General features: G+C 41.0%; 1 protein-coding gene across 3 annotated transcripts in view; it reads left to right on the top strand.

The window, feature by feature from the left end:
- The window catches only part of LPAR1 (lysophosphatidic acid receptor 1), a 113,890-nt gene that overhangs the window by 58,155 nt on the left and 31,080 nt on the right, over window positions 1-24,655 (top strand). For 2 of the 3 annotated variants that reach the window (XM_053931498.1, XM_053931499.1), the window contains exon 4: window positions 11,268-13,007. The exons of the other annotated variant lie outside the window; for it this stretch is intronic. In XM_053931498.1, the coding sequence (XP_053787473.1) occupies window positions 11,268-11,569 (302 nt within the window). In that variant the 3' untranslated portion in view covers window positions 11,570-13,007. Of the gene's footprint in view, window positions 1-11,267; window positions 13,008-24,655 lie in introns of those variants that run through there. 3 annotated transcript variants of the gene reach the window in all.

Here is a 24,655-nt window from a genome sequence, read left to right on the forward strand (position 1 = left end):
TCTGGTAAATTAGTAAAAAAAAAAAAAATTTACAGAGAAGCTGCCCCTGGAATCCATCAGCAGCAGTGAAACATTTCCAGTCCTGTTCACTGAATTTCTCATTTGAAGTATGGAAAATACTGTGTTACCACACTGAAATCATATGCAGCAAGACAGCAAGCATCCTAATGGGGAATCCAGAAAAATCTGTGAGAGCCAAAAGGTAGCTACATCCCTTTAAACAATGTCTCATCTTCACAGTGTGGAAATGCAGAATAAAACCTGTTTTTTTTGCCTTAGATACCAGCCTCATCTAAATGATTCTTAACAGGTACATGTAGAATTAAGTGCCAAAACCTAGAATTTACCCTTTTGATAATCTGTAAGTATATACTTGCCACAATCAAAACACAGGTGGTTCTTCACTCAGTGCTTCTCCTATGATGTGCAATGCCACATTTGTCTTCTCCCCTCTGTTTTAGCAATGCCATTTGTAGGTGCCTCCCTGATGGTCTGATAGCCTGAATAATGTCTGAATTACCTTAACACTGCTTGGGTGGTGAGGTGTGCAGGCAACTCAGATAATAGTGCTGTTCATGTGCAGTCTGTCCAAGGCTGCTTTTGCTTTAAGGCAGTAGTTTGATTTGTTATATTCAGGTGAGGACTAGAAAGGCCTTTCTAACTTGTCCAAAGGCAGGCAGATTTTTCCAAGCAGACTTATCCTAGAGTGGTATTCCCATATCCATAGGGGCTTACCCTGTTGTACACTTCACTTTGGAGCTTGTGCTCTTCGTTTTCTCAAAAAGGCAGGGATTCTGCTTCTTAAAACCGTTTTGTGTGACTGATCTTAATGCAATTCCCTCCAAGGATGTCTACCACAGCATAACCAGCTAGCTATAATCAGATAAATGTTAGTATGGCTATGTAAATTAAAAGCACACACAGTTTTCTTGCGGTTGAGGTTGAGCTGGTAACACTTGGTAACACTTTCTCCTACTCAGAGTCTGGTATTAGCATGTTAAATAAAACAAGTTTTATTCCTATTAAGGGAACCGACAGAGGGTAATATTTTTCTTCTAATATTATTAGTTTAATCTTATGTAAGAATCAAGGCAGTCCTTTACATATTAAATTGCATCCACCCAGGCTTCATTTGAAATCTTGTATTGCAACTGGAGCTTATCCAAACATAATACCAGTAACACTTAGTGTCCTTAACAACAAAGGAAAATACAATTAAACAATCTCACATAACAAAGTTGTTTAACATCTGCTAAACACACTGTATTGTTTGAGCCTAGCGTTCTGACTGTATAGCAGAGTACCACAGAAGTCATATGAATTTCTGTAGGAAAAGTGGGCAGAACAGGGCTTTTTCAACATGGCTGTGAATTATTTTTCTGTGATTGGAAACTGCAGCTGCTAAAAAAACACCCAAGTCCCAAGCACACTAAACATACCTTGCAGAAGCAGGCAGAGGAGAGTCCAGTCTTCAAGCCGTGCTTGTGGGGTGCCAGCAGTCCTGCCCTTGCCTCACATGATCTCTTGCATAGAGCCTTCACTTCTGCAGAGGCATCTTCATGTTTCAGGAGACCTGGTAACCTCCAGCTACCCCACATCTGGGACCTGAAAGCCTCACCCAGACCCTTCAGACACAATCCTCTTGCTGTTCAGGGAGAGGTCTGTCCCCGACCTGAAGTCCCAAGTCATTCCTGTGAGTAATCAGGGCCCCTAAAGAGACTCCTGAGTTTGGACTAGGGTGTGTAAACAGGTTGCCAAGTATGAGCTAGAGGTATTTTCTTGGACCCATTAGAGCACATTCAGAGGAGGGCCAAGATCATCAGAAGGCTGGAGCAGAGGCTGAGAGCATTGGGCTTGTTCAGCCTGGAGAAAAAATGGCTCTGGGAAGAACTTATAGCAGCTCTCAGTACCAGAAAGGGACCTTCAAGAACACTGAAGAGGGACTTTCTACAAGAGCATGGACTGATAGAACAAGTGGGAATGGCTTGAAATGGAAAAGGAGTAGATGAATTTTAGAAATTAGGAGGAATTTTTTTACTATAAGGGTGATGAGGCACTGGAAAGGTTACCCAGAGAAGTTGTGGCTGTCCCATCACTTGAAGTTCATGGACAGGGCCCTGAGCAACCTGATGAAATAGGTGGCATCCCTTCTCATGGTGGGGGGTTAGAACTAGATGTTTAAGGTCCCTTCCAACCCAAGTCTTTCTGGGATTCTATGATTCTTCCCTCTAGTTTTCCACAGACATCTCTTGCCTGCTTTTCTTTGTCCTGCAGTCCCAGGAGACCAGTACCAGGAACCTCTTATCAGCTGCGCTTACATGTTCATTTTCCAGCCAAGCTACCAACACTGATTTGGGACTGAAGGAGTATTTGTTTTCAAGTTAGAGCATAAAGAGTTGTCTAGAACACCAGAAAATAGAAAGAGACACCAAAATTTCCGCTGTGTGTCAGGTTTTTTGGCAACAGGGAAACTCCACGAGGACTACTGTTTGTCTTTATGCAGAGATAAGTAATCAGATTGCTTTGGCAACAGCCAAGCTTTTATTCAGACATGAGCTTCACATATCTTTATGAATTTAGAAAACAGTTGGAATGCTGACCACTGGCATTTAATGACTTCCTGTTTTTGTCTAAAATGCTTTCTATAGATAAAAGCCTTAGTTTCTCCCTTTGAAGAGGGGCAGTGCACCATCTCGCTCCTGCAGTTACTAGATCAGGAACAAATTCCATTTTTCTTGTTTTGAGGGATTCAAATAGATACAGATAAATTGCAACAGGATTAAGCTTTTGCTTTTATTTTTGGAATGCATTTTGCACATCCCTCTTTGCAAGTTGTTCCATTACAAGTATGTTCTAAAAGGACTATTCAAACACTTTTGGTTTGCAGATGTCAATTGAGAAACCCTCCTGGTCTCCTCCATTTGCATTAGTACTGGAGTTCTCCTTCAGAGATGTCAGCTGTGGAATACTTGAGAGCAGCTGGATCAGCTGGCCAAAAACCAGTACACGCATTTGCAAGAGTGTACTGATACTGCAAGATACTGCAAGCATCAGGCAGGGAATTACATCAAGTGTTAACCTGGGCTAGAGTTTGGCGAGTTTCCCTGAAATAAGCAGATCACTTCTGGTGGCTTGAGCTGGTGCCCAGTTTCGTTTTCTCTTCAGTTCATTTTATTTTGTTATTGGTCCTCCCCAGTCTTTTCTGTCTTTTTGCTGTTTCACACTGCCAAAGCTTTAGATGCTACAGGGATACAAAAGTGCTTGGAGACCGTGTAGTATTGGAAACGCTGACATCTGGTGCCAAGCTCTGTGGAAGGATCACCTGGTGGTGTCCAGGTGGGAAGACATGCAGCAGATAGGATCTCCAGAAGGAAAGCCAAGAGTCCAAGTGTCAGTGTACCCTGCCTCCAGCACATGCCAGTAAGCACTCGGGGCAGTAAGCACAAGGTGCTGCAGAGAGTGAGCTCACAAAGATTTCCACAGCTGTCACTTGGGAGTCTGGCTGAGGGGAAACCTGCTCTTCATGACCTCTGGTCTTGATTTACAAAGTGAAGCAGGAAGAGAAGATGAAAGGTGTTGACTCACCCTGAGACAAGGGAAGGTATGATCCCTGAGATAAGGGAAGGTATGATCACTGTAGATGCAGCCCTACTGACCACAGGCATTTTGGGTCTGCGTATCTCCATGCTGTTCAGAGATAGTGGTCATGCAGCTAGTGATGCCAATGGAATTATTGGCTAATGGTTGTTGTCAGCTCCCTGTGTAACACCATAATAGGTCAGATGTTTCTTCAGTTGACCCTCTGTGTAGCAGGTATAGGTGCCAAAGTGTGTCTGATTTAAAAGAAAGGCTTTGATCTAAAGATTTCACCAAGATATTTGTGTGATGATGTGAGTACTGGAAGAGAGCAGGTAGAGCAGAGGCCAGCCTGTAGCAAAGGAGTCTAGGTGCCAGCAGAAGTGTCATTGGTAGTCAAGATGGTGTGTCCCCCTAGAAAGAGTTTTCTACTTTATTTTTTCTGAAATGAAAAAAGGTGATGAGGATTGGATGCATGAACAGACACATGTGAAATACTAAATATTAAGGCCCAGAAAGAGGTGATGCTAACATATCTAACAAAAACAAACAAACAGTAACCCCAAAAGCACAAAAACAAGCACGCAAACGTAAACCACTGTCAAGATTACAGTTAACATCACAAACATCAGTCATCTTTTCATCTCACGTACAAAATTTATAAACTAAAGTCTTATAAAAAAAGATTTACAAATTTTTGCAGAAGATAAACATAAAACTCAAACAGGTATTGTACTTCTATCTTATCTCTTCACTAGTTACTTTAAACAACACAGTCTTACCAATAATTCAACCAAGAGAAAATGTTTAAAATACTCTAGCCAATATGTCAAGTCTAAATACCATTTATTTAACTCATTCAAAACCAAAAAAAAAGCATTCTCCACATATTTAATCAATTAACCAGTTAACAAATAACCAATTCAAAAAAATATCCCTTTAAAATTATCACAACTCATTTTAAATCCAGTAAATAGTTAAAGTGTTTAAACCAAATTTCTCCCTAAAGCTCTTCGTAAACCTCAAGGTTTACAAAGGACAGGACTTCACTCTTTGGGGTCAAGGCTTGCTGCTCCTCCCAGCCCAGCCAGATTACAGGCAGAGCCCCAAGGCTGCTTTCATGTTAAGTCATTAACATGTTTTAAACCAAACAAATGTGTGAAGATGCAAGCAGATGGGTTCCTCAGAAAAGGGATGGTTTGTTGACAAAGATAGCCATGCCTTAAGCATCAAAAAATTCTGTCCACCTTCAAAGGTGAAGACAGATGTTTGAAGCAGACACATTCTGAATTCCTGCTGAGAAGAGGAGCAAGACATTTTTAAGCAAGACGTGATTTCTCTATTCCTACACAATCCAGCCATTATTTTGTACAAAGTCTGGCTAAACTTGCTAGCTGAAATTCCCAGGAAAGATTCAGCAAGAGGTTGGATTATGCGCATGCAGTTAGCTGTGGAAAAGGTAGGAAATCAGGGATCTGATGCAATACTAGCATAACCTGTTTATTCCAAAATCCCTTTACAAATCATGGGTACAGTAGACTGAAAAATCTCCTAAACCTGTCAGTTACAGCAATTCATGTGGAGTTAAGATTTTGATAAAGCTGAGGATAGGGTTTTATCTATAACATTTAGAGCTGCTCAGCTCCCGGGAGACTAGAACACGGATCCCTAGGGATGGGGCATATATAGTGTTATGAAAGACAAGCTGGTGGCTTGTATCACCCAGCTCCTTTCATATGCTCTCTAGTTGGTATTCTCTCTTATATGCTCATATCCTCTTGCTTCAAATCATCTGAGAGAAGTATATGTAAGATAGTGTTGCATGAATATTAATGTAGATTTTATTTACCTCTGCATTGTTTCTCATTTCCTGTTTTACACTGCTATCCCATCTTTCCTTCTGAAGATATTTCCTTTTTCTTTCACACACAGCCTCACCAGATGAATGTTTGGCTTGAAACACAAAGGCACCCTTAGTGTTAAAGTCTCCCAGAGGCACGTCAGAGAAGGCAGCATTTTACAATCAATCAAAAACTGCAGGAGTGTGCTATAAATCTCTCACTCTTTCAGAATTCAAATAGCTTTCTTAAATAAAGACACCTTGAGTAAATTAAGCTGTTCTGATAGCACCTTTTCCAACATGGCCATTCTTAGCGGTACCCTGTAGGTAGCTCACCCCACCTGGGGTATTTTTCAAGGACTTCCCTTCACTGTCATCCTCCTCAAGTATTTTGGAGTCTGTGGATGGAGAGGCAAGCCTTTCATATATAAAGTTCTTCAGAATTTGTCAAGTTTAGCACACAATTATTTAAATCTATTAATCTAATCCAAATGTGGTAGTCACATTTTATTTCTTTGCATGAAAACTCCATGGGTCGAAGCAAACATTACCCCATGTTAATTAATTCCAGCAGAAAATGCAAAAAACAACAACAGTGTTTTCATCCACCAAGACCTATTAGCTATATTGTAATAGTGTTGTGTCAAAATTGGGAAAAATTAGGTCACACTAGAGTTAGAAGAATCACTCCTACAGTCTGTATGTTTACAGCATGATAAATGCTCTTCATGATCTTTGGCATCTATAATCATTCATTTTAGATTTCATGCTGTTGTGTTTGTGTCAGGGGAAAACAATACACAGCTATAAATAGACACTATTGCTTGCAGTATTTATCTCTGTTCATGCTGTGCACAAGATAATGCTCAGTGTGATAAGGAGGACTATTGATACAGTTTTTCAGATGGCTAGGACATGAAGAAGTGTAATTGTGTTGCAGCTGATGAGCTTGCACCTCAGCTAGCATAGCAAGTGGCTTTCCCTGATGAGGGTGGGAATATATCAGAATGTAAAAAATGCCAGGCACTTCTGCAGCCCTTTTTGGCTATGGTTTTATTAATTAGAACAAATAATTCTCCCAGAGCATTGCTTTTAGCCTGCACCAAGTGCAGAATGACTCTTCTCCCTGTTGGTAGCTGTGATAATGGTGATAGCAGTGATATTAAATGTCCTTTCCTCTCTCAGTCACCGTTGTCCCAGAGGAAGAGGGGGTGCAGCTGCCTGTCACAAGTACCACTCTGAGGGCAGGAGGGGATTCGGAGAGGACAGCAGATGGCCAAGAGTAGGAGGGCAACAGCAGCAGATTATAAATGTTGCCGTAGTTCAGGATCTTGGATCTTTTTTGTCTTTGATATGCTAGTTCCTTTTCCTATTCCTATAGTCTTAAAAAAAACTCCAAATACAGGAGAGGTTTTTTTTTTTTCCTTCTCTCACTCACTAAAAGAGGCCCTTTCAATATTTTTCCTCTCCACATAGACTGAGGAATTTGCAGGGTGAGTGTGAGCCCATGCCAGATATCAGGGTTAACACACAAGATGAATAGAAGAGAGCACATGAAAGAGTTTACAGTGTGGTTAAAGTAGAAAAGAAGGGTGTTTCAGAATAGGTGTGCATTGACAAGAGCTACCTCCCTCTGGAACCTCTGAAGGACAGCAGTGTGTGACTTGGCAGAAGCAGAAGTCTTTCTTTTATTTTGGTCTTTTGAGTTAGAGGAAAACAAATGTTCTCAGAATAAACACAGACATAGGCTCTTCAAGGCAAAAGACAAAAAAAAAAAACCAAAAAAAAAGAAAAACAAAACAAAACAAAACAAAAAAAAACCCAAAAAAAAAAAAAACAAGAGTGGTGCTTAGGAAACACTTTGCCTGCTAACACAAGAAGTTTCATAAGTAGCCATCCAGTCTGTTATCCTAGTAATGAGTGACTAGCTCATCAGTGTTTATTCTTGTGTACCTTATTTCTTTTCTGCTGCTGGTTTTTGGAGTTGTTTTCTCTTTTGTTCTTGTACTCACTGATTTTTGTGTGATTTATCATTTATCATATGGTTTCATATGCCTACTGCCTACAATAGTTTTTACTCTCTTGCAATCAAGCCTTGCTGTGAGGCCTTGTCTCATTTACCCAAGGGTATCCAACAACCAGCTACCATGGAAACATAATCTGCACTCATGCACCAGACAAAGGTTCAAGACAGATGAGATGTAGTCATATCACAGACATTGGAAAGCCTCCAGTACACTTCTACCACAGCTCTGCAAGACAGATAATGCACAAGGAGTCGGAGTTTCATTTCTTATTGGGATGAGAGGTATCACACCTCAGCAGAAAATTAGATTAGGTCATAAATGCTTTTTTGTAACTAATTCCTGCTATAAAACATGCTTCTCAGTCTGTAGGGACCCTTCAATCTTTTAAGATGTGCTATTTCTCTGGTTCCCTCAAGCTTTCCTGTGTAATGGCTAGCCATTCACCCCGATGGACATTCAGCATGATGGGCATTTCTTCTTCACCCAACCCTCTGTGGCCTGACCTTCAGGACCGACCTTGGTCATGCTCCATGGGAATGTTCCTTCTGCTGAAACTGAAGAGCTCATTTAGCTTCTTGCAGTGCGTTGCCTTTGAAGGACTGCCAGGGCTGGAGGTAATATCTCAAGGTGCTCACTGTCCAGGGAACAGTGCTCTTCAGCCACCCAAAGTCATAAAGTCTGCACTTTTTTTCAAGTACGTTGGGCTCTCATAGTACTGTGGTATGACTATGGCATTTCCACAAAGGTTCAAGTCACTGAATGCAACAGATCTGTTTTGTATGTCATTGTAATTTAGGTTTGACCAAGTTTGTAAAATGATAAGATGCTCCTGGAAATTACTAACAGTATACTTTAGACTGCTCTGAGTTCTGATTCTGAGCAGAAAAACATCGATATTTTGGTGTATGCTTAAGTCTTTCCAGTATATGGCAGCAGGAAGCTTTTGGATATCACTGTTTTATTAAATGTGGTATTTTTACATCTTCATTCTTGGTGAAGTTAATTCACAACAGATTTCTGGAAGGGGAAGAATTTAATATCACTTCCAGCTTACTTCTACAAATATTCTAAGTAAGAGGAAAAAAAAAAGAATCAATCATTGTTTTGCTTGCAGAAAAAGAATTCCATGTTTAACAGATGAAGTTTCCTAAATCTGAAGTATTAAGAGCCTGACATTTATATTTTCCTCTGTACCTAACTCGAACACATCCTTACTGTGAGTGATGCTTCTCAGTATTTTCCAGTGTACCTACAGTTAAATAAAAAGTGAGCAAACCTGAGGCATTGTCACCATTTACAAGCATTTAATAAGCTGCCAGAGCCATTAGCATGGGGGGATGTTTTGCTAGGAGCAGAAGGGTAACAATTAGCACAGTGGTGACTTCCTTCCAGAGCTGGGTGGGAATGCAAATTTTGTTTTTATCATTTTTCAGTGTAACTTGAGCTGCACAAAGCAATTAGTTGGTTGCACAACCACAGTCCACTTTTTCTTGAGAGCAGCCAATCAAGCCTCAGCACATAGGTTATCAAACCTGTCTGAGATACTGAGGAGCCCAGAGAGGCTCAGGAACTCCATCTGAGACAAGTGTTCAGTGCAGTGGGCTGCATGTGGATTTTTCTGGATGACTTTGGGGCTTTCTCAGGAGCAAATTCCTGTCTGCCTCACCACAGAGCTTTTTGTTGCTGTTTCTAACGTATCAAAAATTATGCCAACAGAATGTTCTGTTGTTTCTTAGAAACAGACTAAAAAAAAAATTGGAAAATTGGAAGCCTTCAATTGCAACTTTGAACAATGCTATGAGAGCTTTCCTGCTAGCTCAATTGTTTCCACATTGGACTTTTCTGCTACAGGCCTGGTGAGGATGCTGTCATTGTCTTTTGTCCTTCAGTGTAGATCCCACGACTTGCAGTGTTTCCATCTCTGATGTTGTTCTCCCAAGGCAGCCTATAGTGAAGAAAATGCATGCTTAAGTTAGAACAAAGTCCACTCCTGCCATACTAGCTAGGAGGCTAAGCACAACAAGCACAATTTCAACAGTGAGTGGTTGAATTTGAATTAATTACTTTGTTTCTGCAAAAAGCAGCTCAGCAGAGCTTTTCTGTGCACGGGGGCAGATTCTATCAGTGTGGACAATACTGCAAATAAAGAGATTCAGTTTTCTACTCTTATGGCAGCAGGTACAAGGAAGGGACAAAGGCCTGTAGTTCTTTGCATGGATTTCAAGTACTCTTTTCTAGGACTGCTGAAATCCAAAAGAGCTGCAAAAAGACAAAAGCTATGAAGTGGGTTCATATGTTTGATGCCCCCTCATTGTGGGAGAGTTTCATCCCCATGCTGTCAAATTGCTGCCAGAGACCCTAACAAAATCATTTCGTGAAAGGGCTCGATGCTTTGACCTGGTAGCTGGCAATTCAGCCCCCAGCTTTTTTCCATTGGTGAGCTTTGTTGGTCAGCAAAGCAATAGGCATTGAGTGGCACCATTAGTTGCAAGCAAACTCAGTTTAGGGATGCTTTTTGATGTGTAAAAAGACTGTGTGTGTAGCTTCCTGGTTGGTAACCAATGTCTGTCACCTGGTGTATATTGCAGGCTTGCAGACCCCTTTGGAAAATCTTCTCCTATGTGATCTAGGTGGGTTTGCTGTCCAAACTGCACAGCTTACAGTTGTCACTGCCCAAGCTGGAAATTGCTGGCACCTTTTCGGCAGGCATGGCAAAGTGTGCCTAGTGTAGGAACTGATTTAGGTGCTAGTACTGCAAGAGACCATCACTGTAATAAAAACAGGAGCAGTATGTAAACAAATACCACAGTGACAGGAGAACCAGTTTGAAAACAGCGCTCTCAGAGTAGTGCTGGGAAGTCCTTATTGCTGCTGCCTGTGGTAATCCTGCTCAGTGATGATAAGACATTGGTTTCCACCTCAGTAAAGCAGCCTGGAAAATCTCAGGAGCCCTGTCTTTGTTCTGACATATTGGTGTGTAAAGGTTTCCCCGGCAGAGCTTATATTTAAAGCCTGTCTCACCCTGAAAGGAGTTACAATCTTCCTTTAATTCAGTACTCCCAATAAAGTACAAAGCATTTGATTTAATTTCTGCATTGAGCTCTAAATTTTGTTCCGGGCTTTGTTCTCCTCAGAGCTAAGAAAACAGAAAAAGTATGGGGGAAGCATTTTAATCGGTGTAAGACTCTGTGGCTTTGACAGTATTGAAGCCTGATGAACCTCTGAATTTTCATTGAATAGAGCCCTAAGAAAAGAAGTAGATCCATTGAAGGACTGCATTTCAGTGCAAGAAGGATGTGTGTTTAGGACTTTCCATTACATAATGAGGCTGAAATGGGTTAACAAGACCCAGGCTTTCTTTTTCTTGAGAACTGCTGCCTGCACCACTCCTTTTCTATTACTCATGCTTCAGTCACAGCACTCACAGAAAGGTTTTCTTTGTTGTTATTAGTTTGAGAAGTAAATTGCAGTATTGTTTCTTCTGATCAAGAGATTGATTAGTCAGAGGTCTCTAGCTGAAGGGAAAAAATGTTCCTCATTATCAACTTTAAATGTAAACGTATTTGCCAAGCAGAGTTTCAGATGGTGGGGCTAGGGCTTGGGGGTGTGTCTTGCTCTTTTGATGTGCTGCCCATAACCATTTACAGATCTTTGAAAGGCATCCCTCTCCTCGGGTCAGTGAAAAGAGTGTGGGAGCAATGCTCCTCAAAGAGAAAATTTACCATTGCTGCTTCTGTCTGGATGGTTCTTGTGGTGTTTTGACAAGTAATGGTGCATTAGTATATTTGTAGACTTTGTGTTTTGTCCATTCTTTCTCTTTCTAGGCGCTTTCATAATCTGCTGGACCCCAGGATTAGTCTTGCTGCTCCTCGATGTTTGCTGTCCCCAGTGCAATGTCCTGGCCTATGAAAAATTCTTCCTGCTCCTGGCAGAGTTCAACTCTGCCATGAACCCCATAATATACTCCTACCGGGACAAGGAAATGAGTGCGACGTTCAAGCAGATCCTGTGCTGCCAGCGCAGTGAGAGCACCAATGGCCCCACCGAAGGCTCGGATCGGTCGGCCTCCTCCCTCAACCACACCATCTTAGCTGGCGTCCACAGCAACGACCACTCCGTGGTGTGAAACCACAGCCAGCTGTGTGACCAACAAAGAGCAGCATGCAACGCTGCGGGTGGGGCAGGTGCGTGGCCCCAGGGAAGGTAACCCACTCATGTTTTCTCAAACACTAATGGACTACAAGTGCATCTTTTCCAGAGGGCCTGACATACCAGCGCAGACTGTCCTGTCCACAGGATTGGCCATGCTGCAAAGCCTTTGATTTCTACTTTGAAAATGTAGAACATAATTGCTTTGTAGAAGAGGCCATCAATAGCCCATGGAAAGCCTTGCTGAGACTTTGTTGGACTTTGCTGCATCTTGGTGCCAGTCTGAATCAACTCTGATTAATTAAGCTTACACTTGCTTCACTGCATTTACATGTAGCCACTTAGTATTTTTAAAAAGGGAGTAAAGGGGATAAAAATATGCCTATCATTTAATAGACATGTAATATGTATCACCATCAGCATGCTTGTGATGAACATTTTCTGTGCAGGGAGTAAAACTGTGCTCTAGTCTTTGTATCCTTAGCCACACTGTCATAACTACAGTAGAAAGAAAAGTTTTTTTTTCTAACACAGGCAAGAGGAAGATGAGGAAACTGACTCTTCTTACCTTCATTACTGGTTTAGAGAATGCATGTTCTGTGTGTATGCAGATTGTTTTAATTATGAAAAAAAAAAAGCTCTTTGTAAAGTCTGCTGGAAAGTAGAAAAACACAGACTGTATTCCAGTGTTTGTTTAGATTATGAAATAAACAGTACTTTAGTCATAATGTATATAAGGTTCTTCTTTGAAGTACAGTATGAAATTTGTAACATGTGAGAGGTACCAAGTTTTTTATGGATAAGTTCTTAAAGTAGGACACATCCCTAAGGCTCTTAAAGGGCTACAGTCAGGTTGATAGATTGCAAAAATTGTATTTATGGCATATTCTTGGAATGCTTTTCTTGTTCATGGCAAAAAGCACATGCATTTTTAATGGTGAAAAAGGAAAGGTATGTGTTTATGGAACTTTTCCTGTAATTGAAAACAAAACACCTTCTGCATTTTTGCACTAAGTATTTGTAGGGTACCATTCAAATGATGCCCCCTTCATTTCAAAAGCAGTGGGCTACTAAGAGCCAAGGCACAATTTTATTTTGTAAAGTTGACACTTTACAAGATAGTCATCCATTTCAAATAACTGGATCATATTACAGATAATAACCCCACATGTACACTGTTATAAATACCTAAGCTAACAGGTGTTTTTTTTTCATATGAGACTGTTTTGAAGAGAAATGTAACTCATGTGAATATCAGTTACCAAGAATCACTGATAGTAAACAAAAGTCATTAAGAGGGGTAAATGTGAGCAAGATGAGATCCTGCTGATAAAAAACTTGGGACCTCTTTCCAGGAAACTGTGTGTTCTCCTAACAAAGTAAAAATATATCAACAGTAAATTCCTGGTGCTGTTCTCATCATTGTAATTTGTCTCTATAGCAAAAAGAAAAAAACAAACAAAACAAAACAAAACAAAACCAAAAAAAAAAAAAAAAGGGGGAAAAAAAACCCAAGAAAAATCCCCCTCATTCACAAAGAAAAAAAATAACCCCAGAAAACTAAACAAAAAACCTAGAGATATATATCCTTCATTGTACCATACTGGAATGTAACTTAAGGGATGATATTCTCCCATTTGGACAGGGAAAAAATGGAGGGTAGAGGGTGAGCTCAGCAAAATCCAGTGTTTCCAGCATCTCTTGCTTTGAGGAGATGCTTGGATTTTATGCTTCCAAGCAAAAAAGTTGCTTGGAATAGGCAGTTCCTTGCTGAGAGAGGGAAAAGAAACAATTGAACAAATCCTGCCTCCACTGAATGAAGTGAGAGTTATGATGCTGCTTTCAGTAAAAATGAAATCCACCTGAACTGTCAATCTAGTTTTGTGTGGACACTGTGGAAGGTGGAATAGGCAGAGAGAATAAATATTACAGTGTCAGCCAGTTGACCAAGGTTTTGAATATACCCACTTGCTTTGAACAAAACTGGTCTTTTTTCTGACTGTATTTGAGAGCAAGTGAATGTACAGGTTGGTTTGGTTTTATTCATAGAACTGTACTGAGAAACAGAACAGGCTGTATGAACTTTTTCATTTAAAAGCATCTGCTTGCTAATCCACTCATATTTTTTCCTTAGTGCCTGTTTGATACTTGAACCTAGTGCAGGTAAGCAGAAGAAAGGAGAGGGTAAGACTGCCTCCAAAGACAGGGGACATCTGACTGAAAAATAATTTCTTTTTCCCAAGAGTGCTTTCTTTCTTGAATCCAGCAAGAGCACTTTTTCCTGTCCCTAACATCCCCACAAAAGTAGATAATAGACACTTTAATATAGGATTTTGGGGTTTTTGGGCTGGGGTGGTTGCCCTTTCCAAGTGTTCTTTCCACTGCTATTTGCATGCTTTTATTGAATCTCATCTGCATAGGGTGGGAGGATGATGTTACAAAATAGCAGCAAATCATTCACTTTAACCTGCTGGAAGTCTGGTGGGTTTTGAGAAGCCATGGGTGAATAACTTGAAAATAGGAGTGGTGTGGTTGTTTGAACATGGGTGGGTCCAAAGGCCTCTTGTGAAGACAGATGCCCAAGAAGGTTTTCTGTCATCATTGTGATTGTGACAGAGGGCATTCTTGTTGTCCAGGTACATAGTTCAACCCAAGGAGGCACTCAACAGTTCAAGAAGGTGAACCTTTTGAACTCTTAGTAGCAGGTAAATTTCAGTTGTCAGGTATATTAATCCAGGAGCATGTCTGACAACAGGTGGCTTTTCTTCTAAAAGGTGAAGTGCAATGTTTCAGATCAAATGCAACAGGAGGAACATTGCTTATGCAATTCTGCTAGAGGAATTCACTGAGCATATGGCTGCTATATAACAATTTGATTAGTGCTTTGTGTTGTTGACATGTTGTTCCCATATCCTTAAGAAATCTGATCTGTGAATTGAGTAGGTCTTTGCAAGCTAATGAAATTAAAGCACCAGTGAGCAAAGACAATAAAAAACAGAGCCTGGAATAGAAGGATTCATTTGCTGTGTTCCTTAGAATCATTCCCAGCCATTTGTTGTCATCTCAGATTTTTTTTAAGTTTTGCTCTTCAATTCAGATTTTTCCAGCCTCATTGTGCAGTTGTAGAGCTCACGTCTGCTATGTGAAAACATGGTCCAAAGTACTTAGGGAAAAAGATTGCCCCACTTATTTTTACTTATCTCAAATTCTTCAAAAGAAGACTCTAGAAGACTTCTTAAAATACCAACGATCCTCCCACAGTCATTAAAATTCTTTTGTTGCTGATTGCCTCTGGTCCAAGTAAATCCTCTTGAAGTTCAAATCTAATGGTGTTTGTGTCAGCATTTGTAGTGATGGGAAGTTGTGTATTAAGAGGAATATCATTCGCAGATCAAGAAAAATGTGGTTTCTACTTCATGTATTTCCAGTGGCAGTATAAACCTGAAAAGCAATTAAAAATACGGCCTTTGGATTTTAATTCCCTGTTGCTGTGATATATACAGAAGCTAGGTAACCTGTTGGTCAGAAAAAGAGCAACTTTTTATAAACAATTGAAAATACATTCTATGTATGTTTGACACATTGATTTCCTTGTCAGTACCTTTTTTTGTTCTGAGTTTTCTGGGATCCCTTGGCAGCTTCAGGCTGGCTTCTGCCTGAGATACTAAAAACTGGACAGATAGAAGAGAGAGCAGACAAAAAAAAAAAGGCTTTTTAAGTGATTCCTAAAATTAAGCATACCTCTCTGTCCATAGTGCACCAGTAATGGAATTTCTGTACATAGTTGCCACATTTTTTTTTAACTCTGCCTTTGCCAAATAGTCACAGCTGTAGCAGCATTTAAACAATCAGGCAACAAAGGCTCAGAGTAGGCCACTTGGTGAAAGGGAAAGGGCAGGCCTGCTATCTTCATGGGGCAAACTAAGCCTGAGTAACCTGGATGTCAAAGAGGAAAGGATATGTCTTATGTCGTGTTTTAGTTCTCCTTCCTCTGCTAAGTAACTTCTGAAAATCAACATAAATTTGTTTGGATTGCACTGAAATTAAACTTTTCAGGTCACTCTATGGACTACCTTTTGGTCTGTAGTAGTGTGGTGGGCAGAGGTTTAACCATGGCTAGTCTGGGTCCCAAGGAGCAGTGTGTCAGGGGAAACTGAAGTGGGCTTTGCTTCTCAAGTAGGTTTTGTAGCTTTTTCTGACCTTTGTGTTGCTCCAGAAGTATGCTACCAGATACCATACTTAACTACTGTAAAGCCATCTAGAGTTTCTGTCTGTGACACTGCTGCAGCCGGATCTGTCTGCAGTGGGTATCCACAGACAAAAAACATGCAGATTTTTCTGTGAAAGAAATAAAAGTCCACCTTATAGATTGGTTTTACCAGGTGGGATTAAGAAGAACACTACCAAATGGAGAGCCTTTGATGCAAACACCTCTGGTCTGTCTTTCAGTATGTGTGAATCAAGGTGATGCAAAACAGAGTGTGCAAAGGTATTTCTCTAGGGCATTGTCCCCAACCCGTGTGGAGGCATGACCCCATCCCTGGTGTCCCTGTCATTGTTCTGGGTCTCTTCTGACTGCAAGACTGGATGTAGCTGGCAGAGGTCAGTCTTAGCAAACTGGCTAGTTTTTTCCATTCACTGCAGTGGTAAATACAGGCTTTTCCTTTTTCTGGTCCTGTTAAGGGCATTCCAGTTATTGCAAGTGTACCTGTCATGTCCTTTCAAACCAGTTCTTGCTGTGAGGCATCAGTCTGTGCTATACACTGATGTTTGTAAGGGGATTTGCAACTGCAATCTCATTTGTTCAGACAAATTGCTTGGCTTTTCCATTTGATTGGAAAGGCCACTTCCAATAGAGAGTTAGCTTTACTGACATCCACACCTGCCCAGCCACAGCCCCTTGAGAAAATTATCTTAAAATAAGGATCTTTCCTTCAATTTTCCTCTCTTAGAGGTTTTTCTAATAAGCTATTCACCCAGCTCCTCTTTTCTAAATCTATCAAGAAGACAAAAAAGAGGTTGATATTTAAAGAAAACAAACAAAACACCCAAACCAAAACAAAACAATTACAACCTCATAACAATTAAAACATCACAAAACAAACTAAAAAAGCCACAAGAAAAACACAGAGCATGAGGATATTCAATTATGCTGCTGTCTTCTGCAGTATATGGGAATCCAACACACTGATAGCTGCCAGGATTTTAACAAGAGCCTCCATTAAATGTTCCCTTTTGCCTGTGATAAAATTCTGATAACCAGAAGTGTATGTGGGAGACTCAGGAATCTGTTAATTTTTCCTGTTTCAATAAAACTGTGTGTGTAGTTCAAAAGTATTGAGAGAGCCAATGAGTTTTGGCAAACAATTTTGTTACTAAGTGCACTTACTGTAAATGTTTAGAGGTTGTATCTAGTACAATAAAGTATTTGGCATGTGTAATATGGAGTGTGAAAGAAATACCCTTTCTCGGGAGAGCTGGTATTTTTTAATGTGGAGGGAAATTAATAAAAAACTGTATCGGGGCACAGGCTTGTCTCTTCCAGGAGATAGCATAGAGCTAAAACACAGGGGCAGCAAAGGGACAGGTTATTTTGAGTAAATCACGTAATCCACTCTGTGATTCGTATATGCCCACCTTCCTTTCTTTGAAGTCCACATTTGCACCATTTAACCTCAGACCTCATCTTGTTGCTATAGAGAAAACACTTCCTGCACAGAGAAAACAAACTTACTGCTTCTTTTCCCTCTTTCTACTCCTTCCTTCCTCCCTCTGCTTTCTTCCTTTTCCTTTTGCTCTTCACCCTCCATTCCTTTTTTTTGTGCATGGACATGTTTCTCCTACAATGTGTCCCCAGTTTGGACTTAACCATAGAAGGTTAACTAAAGCAAATCTTGTTGGCTTATTATGGAAATGGATGTGTCCACACATAGATCTCCATAGTCATAGAAGGAAGGCAGAAGTGAAATAAAATTATTCTTTCGGTGCTGTTTGAGTATCGGTCTTTATGACTCTATTTTTCTGCAAAATCCTATTTCACATTTTGAAGAAAAGAGGACTTATGTAAAGGGTTCATTAGCCCCCTGCCTTTTGTTAGAAGCCAATCACTTACACTTACAGACACTGATGGAAGCCAAGTGTCTGCTTCAGAAAAATGACAAGAAAAGAAGCTGGTATTCCTAATCACTCTAAGCATTATTAAGTACAAAAATAAAAAATGAGAAGAGTTCAAGTTTTTTCATCTCCCCAGATCCTGGTAACTCATGACTAATGCCTTGGGGCTGGGCTTTCCATGGCATGGCATGTGTACAGCCCCATAGAGCTTGATTACTGGACATAATGAACAGAAAACCAAAACATACAATTGCAAAATAAATCACGTCTCATGAAAATGTACTGCAATACCTCTGGGATTTTCTGCTTAAGCCCTGGATCACCATTTGCTGGGAAAGCCAGACTGTTTATATGGCGATCTGTTAACATTAAATACAGAACACGTACAGCGCCGCAGCTCGCAGCCTCAGCACGCAGTAGAAGATGTGCAGAGCTGGAGCTCTGAGAGCAGAGAGCCACCACATTTGAGATCACAGTGCTTAGAGCCTGCAGTGCACTTCCCTGCATCGCCTGGGCCAACACTCCCTTCCTGCTTTGTGCCTTTTTGTGCCCTTTCAGAATAGGTGTGTCTGGGTGGGCAGCACTGCCTCTCATGAGCAGGAGCAAATGCAAGTCAGCCTCTTTCTTGTTAATCAAAGCCTTTGTCTCCTTAACTGCTTAGACTTCACATGGTTACAGATTTCTACTCCCTCCTCTAGTCGTTGCATGCCCAACCTCTTGCTGAATATTCTTGTCACCCCTCAGAGTCCTTCCAGTTCCTGATTTGGGTTGCCTTTCTCTGTGCCTCCTCCAGAAAGCCTAAACCATCTTTGTGGCAAACTTCAAAGTGACAGCTAGGTGTTTTACACCACAGATGCAGTTCCTTTGTAATTCCCTGGAGGACAAGGTGGAAATGGAGTTAAAGTCAGTAGGCAGCCTGTCACAAGTGGTGTTCCCCGGGGCCCAGTTTTGGGGACAGTTTGGTTTAAAATCTTTATCTATGATATCTGAAGGATGTCACTATCCCTGGAAATATTTAAAAGATGTGTAGATGTGGCACTTAGGAGCATGGATTGCTGCTGGGCCTGACAGTGATACATTAATGGTTACAGTTAATGGTCTTAAAGATCTTTCATAATCAAAACCATTCTGTGATTCAATGGGAAATAAATAAATACAATACATAGAGAAAAAGGAAGTGAAAAATTGTGAGAAGGAAGAGACAATGCAGAAAAGACTCCCCTACCTGCTGTGCAGAATTTGGTTTATAAACCTTTCAAAGGCTTTCTGGCAAGTTCAGGAAAGAATTCTTGGTTGTGGCTTTTGTTCAAGAGGAAAGAATAATGCCCCTTCCATGGCATTACTTTTTTTTTGTTTCTGATAAAAACTTTGTTGGTTTAGGTGTATCTGATTTATTAAGAGATCAAAAGGCCAATTGAAACAAGGAGAAGTATTCCTATTTACCACCACTGAGCACAAAATCAAACTGTTTTTATATAAATGGTGTTTTACCACTCAAAATATTGAAGGATGCTTCAAGGATTACTGATATAGGTTGGAGGTTCTCTATTTCTCTGTTTTTCCAGAGTTCATGATATCTGGATATTTTGCTGCTTATTCTGCCACAGATTTTTAAGTTTGTACATTCTTCTTGTCCTCAAGTGTCTCTTTGCAATCCTGCTTTTCAAAATATATAAACACTCCTTAGTTCAAGGGAGTTTCTAAAAATGTGCCTGATTTGAGCTAGTCCAGCTGCTACTGCTTTCCAGACCCCTCTCCTGTCTGATCACAGTGAGGTCTAATTTTGAGCCACAAATGTATGCTAACAAGGGACAATTATTTTTTTTATAAATTCTTGTGTCAGGGAAAATGTCAGTAACATATATATATCTCTACAGCTAATGCAATGTTCTTCAGGTAAGCTGGCTGCCCATATGGTGTTTCTTAAAGAGACTCATCAGGAAAACAGACTTTGCTGAGCTGGACTGGGTTAAGGGTTTGAAAAATGTTGACTGACCTTTCTTTCATTTTTGAAACATCATTCCTACATCTTTGCATGAACATGCTTAGAGGTGAACTGTTGTTTAGTCTTCAGATCATCTGTCCTTTTTCCTGCTGTTTAAACATATGCACAATCCTATTTGTGCTCCTGAAAAAGCCTGCATATTTTCTATAAAGTAGAAAACCTGATTTTCAGTCCACATGCTTAAAAGCACAAGGCATCCACACCTTCTCTACCAGAGAGAGAGTGCATAGGAGAGTGGGAATTGTGGGACCTTGACTGTCAGACCTCTTTACTTGACAGCTGGACACATGCACAGTCTGTGTCTTGATGTCTCCTTTGGTCTGAGAACACCAGACATGTTTAATGACATATTCTAAAGGCACACATAAAACACAGTCATGACACAGGCAATGATTTTGTTTAGCCAAACTCCTTGAAAACTTGCAGGATTGGAAAACTTTCAGGAAAAACTTGAAGGGTGTATTTTTTATTTCTATTTTTTACTTCTGTGCAGAAAACTGAAAAATAGTGGGCAGCATTACCCTGAATCTAAGTAAGAGTTCCAAAATCCTAGGAAAGCACAAAGAACAAGACTAAAGGGAGAAAGTACTTTTTTTTTTTTAAATGGCAATCCATGGGTGACAGCTTCCTTTTTCGAACAAACTATGTCTAACCTAGCTGCTGTAGGAAGATTACTGTGCTTGAAAACTGCTGCCAGCTTCCGAACCTGACCTGCACCCTGTGAGCTCAGGGAAGGGGAAGCAGTCAGGGAGGTTTTATTCACCCTCCTACCATGGCTGCATGGTGTAGAGGGCAGCAGGGACCAAACAGGCTGCGGAGGACGTGTCAGTTGTCTCTCTGAGGTATGAAGTCAGCCTAGGTGGGCAGCTGTGCCGGAGCAGCCCAGCCAGGAGAAGCAGCCGCAAGCGAGCCACTGGGCCATATTGCAAGAGGGACATAGCAAAAAATGTTTGGAAGGAGTTACATGAAATGGAGACAAGCTGGACTACCCTCTTGTCTGCCTCTAGCACTTTACAAAGAGGTAGAATCTTTGTGAAGATACAGCAGAACACCACTAAATTGGGATTGAAGGACTATATGGTTATAATGAACCCATAAAATGGATTGTAAGGATTCAAGATCTGGCCCAGAGAGCAAGGATATAAATTTTGTCTGGAATGAGGCTTGAGAAGGAGGAGGTATCAGAGTGCTCTGCAGTGAACTTGGATTGGGATCCTCTGCTGTCCTTAAATCATGCTCAATGGCTCTAACTCAGCCATAAAGGACAGGTCAAATAACATCCAACCACCAGTGATCTCTCTGACCTGGCTAGGAGTGGATCAGCTGGAGGTGGGCCATCAACAACACCCCCAAGGGATCTGCAGGGTGTGCAGGGAAACTCACTGGTTCTGGGAGCTTGGCAGTGGTTGTAGTCGCGTGGTGCAGGCAACAAGGAAAGGGCTAGTACAACTGAAGTGCCAAAACTGAAGATATTTATTAAATAAATAAAAGGGCATAAACAAAGGTGCAAAACAAAACATAAAAACGCTGTTTCAGAAGACCCCGAAGTGGGGCTGACACACACACACACACATACACATATATAGATATAGATGATATAGATAGTCTCTCACAGAATGTTCTAGAAGCTTTCTGGCCAGTTATGGGCTGTTGCTCTGCATGGCCATCCCCAGCTGGTCCCAGAGTCCTTTGTGAGTCCTTAGCTCCTCACCATAAGCTGCCTGGATGTCATCAGTTGTGGCTTCTTATTTATTGAGGCCCACTGTTGCTTGTCTGTGGTGTGGCTGTGTGGCCAATATCTGGCCTGTCCTCTCCAAGGCAAGCTCCTACAAAATAACACATATGGCTTTGAAAATATCAGAGGCTTCTTCCAGGGTTAAAAATGGCAGCCTGCTGGCCACTCTGCCTCTCCAGTGAGTACTGAGCAGTGGACAACTCTGGCTTGCATTGTCTGGCCCAAAGGCTGCACTACGGCAGCAGAATCCATCCCACAGCAGGTACTGGCAGCAGGATATGAGTATACTGGGATTTTTTTTTTCTCTCTAGCATTTGAATAGCATTTTAAAAGTTTCTTGCAGCACAGTAACAGCCAAGGTAGACATTTTACTCATTAGTGAGCACCAGACAGTGGTGAAAGAAAAAACATCTAAGTAATCTATGCAAAATTCAAGTTTTTCCTTTTTCTACTCATATTCTAATGAACAGTGGTATAAAAGGAAGTCTTTATAGCATTGTTGGGTTTTTTCCTTAATGTCTGTTTTCTGTTCTTTTACTTGCAAGGCTAGCATTTTCAAAAAGCATTTGCATAGCTGAAGAAGTATCAAGTTTTATTAGTATAATTTTGCTATTAAAAATTCAAAAACTGTTTTCTTCACAAGTGTCTTAAATATGGACAAAGGTGGCTGCATTCATTTTACTGAGTTTGATAGAAGAGACACAACTCAGCTTGTGTCAAGGTATCCATGTTAGTCTCCTATTGCTTGTACCAGTCCAGGTTAATCTGGTTCAGGAACTAAAAAAAAACTGCACTAGTAAAAGGCACCTTTGTTCTAGTGTCTTGTATTTCTATCTGAAGGTACAAGCATTGAAGGAAAACATCACATCCAGTCCAACATGTGCCAGTGAAATTTTTCTGGTGTAAGCCATGGACTCCTGAGTAGCTCAGACACTTTTGAAAATATTGCTCTTCATCCAAATAAAGTAAAAGAGCAGCCAATATTCAGAGTAAGTGGCTTTACTAGTAATGTTGCTTAAAGCAACCTCCCACATGCTTCACCTTCAGTGAGTAACTCCATAACTGAAACGCCTGGAGATGGTCCAAACAAAACAGTGTGTTTTCCATTAAGAGTGAAAAAAAAATTACACAGCATATAAATTTACAATGAAGCCATGTTGTTTGCTATGAACTAGCAGTGACTTACATGTGATTTTAGTAAGAAACCCCATAATTTCATTAGTTAACACTGTCTGCAAGTCAAGCATACAGTGAAAAACAAAGCAGATCCGCTCATTCATCAAAGAATTGTCCATCAATAAAGCTGCTGAGCCTTTGCAATCCCACCACTGGTCTGGGTGGGCTTCTGCCTCTTCCCCCTCCTCCTTCTTCCCTAATCATGCTTAGACCATTTGCGGCTGGATTTGCCCTCACAGTCAGCAGTGGAGCACTGCGCTGAGGAGGGCTGTGGCTCTAGTCCCAGTGCTTGCCCCTCTCCTGGGGCTCAGTGCTGAAGCACAAGGCTACCACATGATACGAAGCAGCAGTCCAGACACTGTGCCACCCCGTGCTTTCCCTTCTGGTCTGCCTCTAATCCAGAGACCCAGGACAAGGTCAACAAATGCAAGGAATAATCCAGAGACCCAGGACAAGGTCAACAAATGCTAAGTCAACAAATGCAAGGAATAATCAAAAGCAAGAGGAAATACAGCCAGATGAATAAAATATTGCCAAGAATCTGAACACAGAAATTACGCCTGGCTCTGCCACATGTTATATACAACTAGGCAATTAGCCCTCAGTATTTAAGTTTTCCATTTCAGTAAGGAGTATTAGGTTTATGCCCTCTGCTCCTTTTCCACCATGAGTTCTACAGTACAGGAATTACCTCTTTGTAATGTGTTTTTGCAGAACCCAGAGCAATAAATGAATGTGTTCATGGGAAAACATTTCCAACAGCAAATGAGGCCATTTTTACATCAGGACTCGAGTCACTCTGTCAAACAGCTCTGTCACTCAGCTGACTCACTGTCAACTCAGGCCTGAGCTGGTTGGTAATCTTTTTACCTCATTCTTGGAGAAAAGTATGGACAAGAAGGAGAGAATTACATAAGAACGCAGTTGGACACCAAGAAGCAGTAATGAAAGAAGAAAGCAAAATATATGTTCAGGGATTATAAACTAAAAGGAAAATTGTAGAAAAAATAAAATTAATGGATTAAATGTAAGTGAAAAACTCCTTGTGATTAAGCTTTGCTGAACCACAGACAGAAAACTAATGGGCTGCTAAGTTTGATTTTCTGCAGGCCTGGAAATGAGGAAGCCATCAAAGGACCTGCTGAAAATAGGATGCTGAAGTAGAGTCTATCAGGAAATGGCTGTGTTTCCTGAAAACCTGGAAGGGTTGAGTTAGTCAGCAGGTTTATCATTTAGACAAATCCAGACCCATACAGCTCCTGAGGAGGGTTATGGAAAATCAACGGGACCGTGTAGGCCTGTAGAGTGGTGTTGAAGGGGAACCAGTGGTGCTTGGGAGGAGAGAAATTAAGGAATGGGCTTTGCCTGAAAAACAGGGAGCAGAGACATTTAGCTCCAAAATATGACTAAAACACAGAGCAGCATCCGTTAGAGCAGATGTAGTTAACAAGAGATCCATTATGGAAGATCTTGGCTGGAGCCTACAGCATCAAACTCACTAGTGGGTGAGATGGCTGCTGGATGGGAGGATGAATCCACAACACTCTATGAAAAAACATGACCTGAATTTTCCCTGTTTTTTTCCCCTGGGGTCCTTCCAGGCATGGTGATTCCTCAGGGGCAACCAAGAATTTTTATTCATAAATCCTAAGATGAAATGGGGGAAAAAAAAGGCTCTGGTGACCATGTCAAATTGACCCTATGTGTGCCAGCTGCAAATTCACTGGGACTGATTTGCATCACATTCTTTGCAGGATGGAGGCCAAGCCATCCAGTTGCCAGCCCCAGTTTCCTGTTGTGTTTAGTTCAGTTGGACTTATTTCTTTCCTCCCCTTTGTGATGGCTGGAAGCGTGTTCCTTGCTTCCCACACCAGAGCCAAGGCCGCGGCCACAGCTATGTTTTGCTGAAACAATCAACCTGACAGTCTCTTGCTGAATTTTGTTGTAACAATTAAGTTCAGAAGGAAGGCAGTACGGTTACTCAAAATAAGCCTCATAACAGAGTGCTTATGTCTCTCTGTAGAGACAGACCA

This window comes from Vidua chalybeata, chromosome Z, assembly GCF_026979565.1.
Source record: "Vidua chalybeata isolate OUT-0048 chromosome Z, bVidCha1 merged haplotype, whole genome shotgun sequence".
Lineage (NCBI taxonomy): Eukaryota > Metazoa > Chordata > Aves > Passeriformes > Viduidae > Vidua > Vidua chalybeata.